Genomic DNA, 5,843 nt, shown 5'->3' with positions numbered 1-5,843 from the left:
CCCCCATGGAAGAAAAAACCACCACAGGACACATTTTCTGTTAAAAGAAGTGTTTTGTCTTGTTTTAATACCTCATCAGCTTTACAGGGTTACAATTGTCTTAAATATTTTTGAAGTTTAAATACAATCTGCATAATAATGTTATAAAATGTAAACTTTCAGTGTTCTTTTAAATTTCAAAATCACACACCTTNCCAGGGCGCACCAGGCCGGCCCGGCCAGAGGTAGAGTCGTTTTAAACCTTTTTTTTTTTTAAGTTTTTTTTTTTTTTTTTTTCCACTTTAACCTGAGTCCTGGCGTGGTACCCACGCCGTCTGACAAACCCCAGAGAACCTGAAATTTCTGTCGGGAATGAAAGGCTGAATTCATGTTTGCCAGGAAACAAATGCAAAAGCAAAGTCAAGAGAGGAAAAAATGGTGGGCAAAAACGATACAGTGGAAAGTGGGTGTACAAACGCAGAAGAATGGAGACTAACCTGCCGGCCAGCCCTCAGACAGCCCGGCCCCCAGCTTAGGGGTGGGCGCATGGAAGATTCTAGAAGCAACCTCTCCAGCAGGACAGCCCCAGTGAGCCCCTCTCTGCCCTGAGTCTCTGAGTCTGGGCCCCCCTCCCTGCCCGGACCCGCTCTGGATGTGTCCAGGAGCGGACACAGCGGCCCCCAGCCCCACCTGCGTTTGCATACGGGGTGCCCATCCGCACCCCAGAAAGCTTCCCCTCCCCTAACCCAGACCAGAGCGGCAGGGGTTTGAAGGCAGACAGGGGCGGCCTGTGGCTGTGGCCTGATGGGTGGGACCCGCCCCCGTGCCCCGCCCCCACCTGTCCCTACAGTCACCACTGGGACAGCGGGCCACACCCTGCCTTACATCCGGGAGGCCACACCACCCACATGACACACGTGGACACACAGCACACGCATGAGCAAAGCGGACGCACAGGCTTCCCCAGCGGGGGCAGGGGGGGTAGGTCGAGGGGACAGGTGTCTGTCCCGGGCTTGGGTTTTGGCATCAAGTCAGACCTGAGGTAGGAAGAAATGCGCTGCAGACACCCGCCCCACACGTGGGCCCAGGGCGCCCCCGGGGCAGGTGTGGGGCAGAGAAGGAACAGAGAAGGCCCCGACTGTGCCCGACACAAAGAGACACCCCAACCCAATGATTGTGCTGCTGCAGTGACAGACGGGAAGGGCAGAACCTTCCAGAAGGAAAAGCAGAGAGGAAACCCCACTCTTGCCACCCATTCCTGGAAGGGTGGGGTGTGGGGTGTCAACGACCCTGAGATATTCCAGAGAAAGGGGCTGCCTTCCCAAGACACACCGAAGCCCCACATAAAAGAAAACCCAGACCTGGGGGCTCCGGACCTCCCCCCTCAGGTCTCCAAGGCTACATGGTGATGCCTGGGGCGGGGAGGCTGGCCTCCTGAGCCCAATTAGGGAGCACAGGTTCCCCCCGCCCCCACCCCACCCCCGGGAATGATAAATCCGGCACCGCATGAAAAACACTACCCAACACCACCCGGTCCTCGGGGACCGGGTGACGGCAGGGTGGCCAAGAAAGTCCCCAGACCCACCTGGGGCTGACGCTGCACCCCTTGAAGCCCGTCCCCAGCCACTGCGATAACCCCCTTCTCCCCAACCCACCTTCTAACCAGGAGGCCGGCATGTGGGGACCGGTGTGGTCCCCACTCAGTTACCCCGGTTCCTGCGGGAGCTGTGGCCCAAAGCAAAAGGGGCAGAGAGAGAACACGGCAGAAGAGAACTGAGGGGGCTCAGGGTGCCGTGGCCCCAAAAACCTCGCCCTGAGCTAAGCCCGGCTCACCCAGTCCCCAGTACGGATAAGCTCCCAAAGCAGCCCTTTCACGCAAGAGCCCCCAGGCCACATTCATCCCTGAGACCCTGAGACAGGAGCCCGTGGCTGCCACAGGGGGTCCCTCCCTCCCACGGCCGGGCCTTCGCCCTGCACTTTCCACTTAAGACTTGCAGCCTCCGCCTGCCGGGAGGGCCAGCACACACAGCACAGCGAGAGAAGCCGGACCACGACGCCACGCTCGGAAGCCACGGCCGCCGCTCAGCATTCACACCCCGCCCCCGCCCCCCACAGCACCTGAGTTCATTACCTCTCCCGGCTCTGGGCCTGCTAGCTGCCCCCGCGCTACGGGACACGCACAAAGGGACCCAAATCAGTTATGGGAAAATAACAAGGGTATTACTTTTCTTTTTTTTTTTTTTTTGCATTTAAGTCCAGTTTCCCTGAATGAACACAAATATATAGATATATATATCGTTTTCTAAAGTTTGATTCCTCCCCCAAGAATAAAATAGATTATTTACAAAAACCCCGAAACCTCTTAAAAACCCTATAGAGTTTGAGTATCACTGTTTCTTTAAAAAAAAAAAAAGTTCCCTAAAAGCAATGAGAAAAAAAATTCTACTGATCGTGGCTCAGGGGTTTCATTCAACACAAGGATCTGGCTGTGGTGTGTGATGAATGGGAGAAAAAAAAGGGAAAATAAAACAGACAAAAATGAAAACACACAGTGCAGAGATGCATGAGGTAAACAGGACNGGCCGGGGGCGGCGCGGGCGCCGGCGGCTGGGCGAACAGCACTCCTAGTGCGAGGACAGGGGAGAAACGCGTCACGGGGTGGCAACGCCCTGAGCACTGACCCCCCGCACAGCCACCCATGGGCCTGTGGGGCCACGGGGGCCACAGGTCCCCTCGCCGCCCCTGGGACGCCCCCTGCTCTGTGTCCGCAGCGCCTCCTGGGGGCGCGAGGGGGCTCCTGGCCGACCGGGCACTGGTTCGGCGGGGGGGGCCTGGGAAACCGCACTGGGACAGGAAGACGTGACGAGGGGCACGTCTCTGCACACCCGCTGGGCGGCGCACCCTGTGCTCAGACGCTGCGTGGACGGCCTGACCGCGCTCTCGCAAGGAGACGGCGTGGCTGGGCTCCAGGCGGCCCGACCGGCGCGGGGGGACGACCTGGGGCCCGCCGGGCTTACCTGTGTACATGACCCCGTTGATCTCCACCGACATGCTAATACTGTTGCTGCCACTGGGGCTCGTCAGGCTGGCGGCCGAGTCCTGGCGGCTCTCGCAGGCTGCGGGAAGAGGAAATTCACCCCGTCAGCATGCGCCCAGCCGCGTGCACCCGCGGACCGCAGGCCACCGGCACGCGCAGCAGGTACTCGCGAAGCGTCTACGGAGGAAGAACGTGTTGCTCTCGGCCGGCTTCTCTCACGACGCGTCTGAAGCCGCGTCAGGTGCCTGACGCAGCCCCGCTGCTTAACAGCCGCAGAGCGGTCTGGGCCCGACGCGCGCCAGCCCGGCTGCTGGGACGCGCGCGTGGCTTCAGGGCTCCGCTGTCACAAGCGGCATCTCGCAAGCGCGGGCGTGAAGGGCCCCCGGGTCCGTGCGCTTCCTGCAGCGTCTGCACTAGCGGTGCGGCAGGTACCGGGGAGACTCACTGGGCCACAGGGCAAGAGTGTCTTCTGTTTTACAAAGAGATCGCCCCGCACTCCTCTCTACACTCCCGGCAGCGCCTGAGTGGGCCTGGTGCCCGGGTATCCGGACCGACATGGATACTCTCACACTCCGGCGGGTGGAAGGCCTGCAGGCCCGCCTCGGCTTTCCACGCGAGCTCCCTACTCGCCACAGCTGCCCGTGCCTCCCACGGGCGTATCCTTTTATCTCCCTACAGATCTGTAGGCACTCGCTACGTGTGTGGACTCCAGGCCCTTGTTTTGTGGCCACGCAGGGAGCAGGGAGGTTAGAGCAGTGGGCGGGTACCTTGGCTGTTGATGCGGATGCTCATGGGCAGCTGGGCGGTCATGGCCAGGAAGTTCTGCTGCAGCGCCCGCTGCATGAGCCGGTGCTGCTCGTCAGCGACCAGCGCCATCTTCTTCTCGGGCGGCTCCCCAGACTCCAGCTTCTCCCGAAGCTGCTCCAGGGCGGCTGCCTGGGCCGCCACGGCTGCCTGGGCCGCCGCCGCTTGCACCGCTGCCGCCTGGGCGGCCACCACGGGGTGACCCGCCAGGGAGACCGGGAGGCGGCCGGGCACGGTGATAGGGATGGCCGAGTCCTCCTCTAGAAGGACAGAAGAGGAGCCGGTGGCAGAGGGGCCTGAAGCGGGAACGCGCCCCCTCAGACACCTCCGCCGATGGGGCGCACGCGGCCTCCCGGGGAAGCAGCCAGGCCTCTGCACAGACACACGTGCCCTCAGATCCTTCCTACGGTCGGGCTGATGCTGGACACCACCCGTGACAGGGATGACAGTGTCGCATCCAGCACTGATGTCACAGAGAGATACTGTCATGGCGCCTGCTGTATACAGTACTGGTCAGAGCAACTAGGAAGCGCCACGTGTCTCGTCTAACACTCTCAGCTCGAACCTCCTTGAAAGGCGGCTTCAACCTTCTTACGGCCGCTTCACGGACGAGAAAGCTCAGAGGATGGGGGAACGTTGCGAAAACCACAGAGCAGGTGGGGGGGAGCGGAGCTGGGACTCGAACCCAGAACCAGCTGCCATCCGCCTCCTCTGTGGTTGAACCAGACGCCTCGGCTTCTACCCTGCTGCCCCTCCCCACCGACTCCCCCCGTGTCTGTCCCTGGAGACCCCCCGCCGCAGTGCAGGGCCCTCTGCCCGAGTCTCTGATGCTTTCTCCCTCTGGTCTCCCTCGGACACCACCTCACCCACCAGAAAGGCCCTCTTTCCTGCCCCCCAGCACCTCCCCAGCCCCCGCAGGAGGCCTCACGGCCAAGGGGTGAGCTGGAGCTCCCTGGGGGCGGGGGCAGGGGTGCTGGGTGAACTGAGGTCCACGAAAGACTGAGTGGACGTGAATGCGAGTCAGAGCCCCTTCACTGAGGATCTGACCAGTCCCAGGTCCTGGGGTTACCCTGGACCCTCCAGCCAGCCTGGGGGGCAGACGAGACACGGACACTCGGGTGGCTTGGGCTGCTCGAGGCCACGCCGTCGGTATTTCTGTGCTCGGAGGGGCTCGGGGGCCTGAGCGGGAGAGGGGCTGAGACTGGCGGGGGCCCTGCCACCAACGGGGGGCTCCCTGTCAGGCCCGCTGCCTGCAGGGGGCCAGACGCATTGAAGGCTTTCCTTCTACAAACCCACAAAGAAGGGGTCACTTTCCCCACATCTCCCCGGCAGCAAAGCCGAGCCCAGGAGGGGCCAGTGAGCTGCCCAGACACACCCAGCGCTGGCGGAGGCGGAGGCCGAGGGCTCAGTCCTTCAGGCCCTCACGCCAGTGACGCTACCTGCTGGGCAGTGGGTCGGGAAGGCCCCGAAGCCCAGAGGGGAAAGGATGCAGCAGTCAGCTACTAACGTCTGCCACCTGCCACGGGCCAGGGACACGGCCGCCCACAGGCAGAACTCGGGCGAGAGTACGGTAATTCATTAGTAAAGCCTGTCGAGGGGCCGGGAACCATCAGTGACGGGTGCGGCAGCGTGGGCTGGGAGAAGAGCGCCTCATTCATCCTGCCCGCCTGGCCACGGCGCCCGCCCGCGGACTGCCTGCCCAGAGCGAGCGGCCCTTACCTTTCTTGATCTTGGGGGCCGGCGTGATGGAGCTGCCGTTGGTGCTGGCGGCCAGGCCCAGCGAGGGCACAGGCAGCTTGGGGGAGGACAGGACGCCATGGGCGCCACCCGGCGAGTAGGTGAACAGGGAGCCCCCGAAGCTGTGGCGCCGGCCCTCGCGCCGGTTGCTGTCGATGGCCGCCTGCAGCTCGTTGGGGTTGCTCAGGCCGCGCTTCTCACACTCGTAGGGATACAGGTACTTCATGTATCTGCGCGCAGGCAGGGACAGGATGGCGCCAGCCGCCCCGCTCGGGCCCCTGCCGCC

The 5,843-nt window shown here is 62.4% G+C and overlaps 1 protein-coding gene across 1 annotated transcript in view; it reads right to left on the bottom strand.

The window, feature by feature from the left end:
* ARID3A (AT-rich interaction domain 3A) overlaps positions 1–5,843 on the bottom strand; it is a gene marked incomplete at its 5' end in the record, with an annotated part of 30,487 nt that overhangs the window by 5,971 nt on the left and 18,673 nt on the right. The window contains 4 exons of the mRNA XM_077760592.1: positions 2,559–2,603; positions 2,997–3,095; positions 3,784–4,080; positions 5,540–5,787. Coding sequence (XP_077616718.1) covers positions 2,559–2,603; positions 2,997–3,095; positions 3,784–4,080; positions 5,540–5,787 — 689 coding nt within the window. The remainder of the gene's footprint in view (positions 1–2,558; positions 2,604–2,996; positions 3,096–3,783; positions 4,081–5,539; positions 5,788–5,843) is intronic.

This window comes from Crocuta crocuta, unplaced genomic scaffold, assembly GCF_008692635.1.
Source record: "Crocuta crocuta isolate KB4526 unplaced genomic scaffold, BGI_CrCroc_1.0 scaffold443, whole genome shotgun sequence".
Taxonomy (NCBI): Eukaryota; Metazoa; Chordata; class Mammalia; order Carnivora; family Hyaenidae; genus Crocuta; species Crocuta crocuta.
This window is presented reverse-complemented; position numbering and strand designations above follow the sequence as displayed.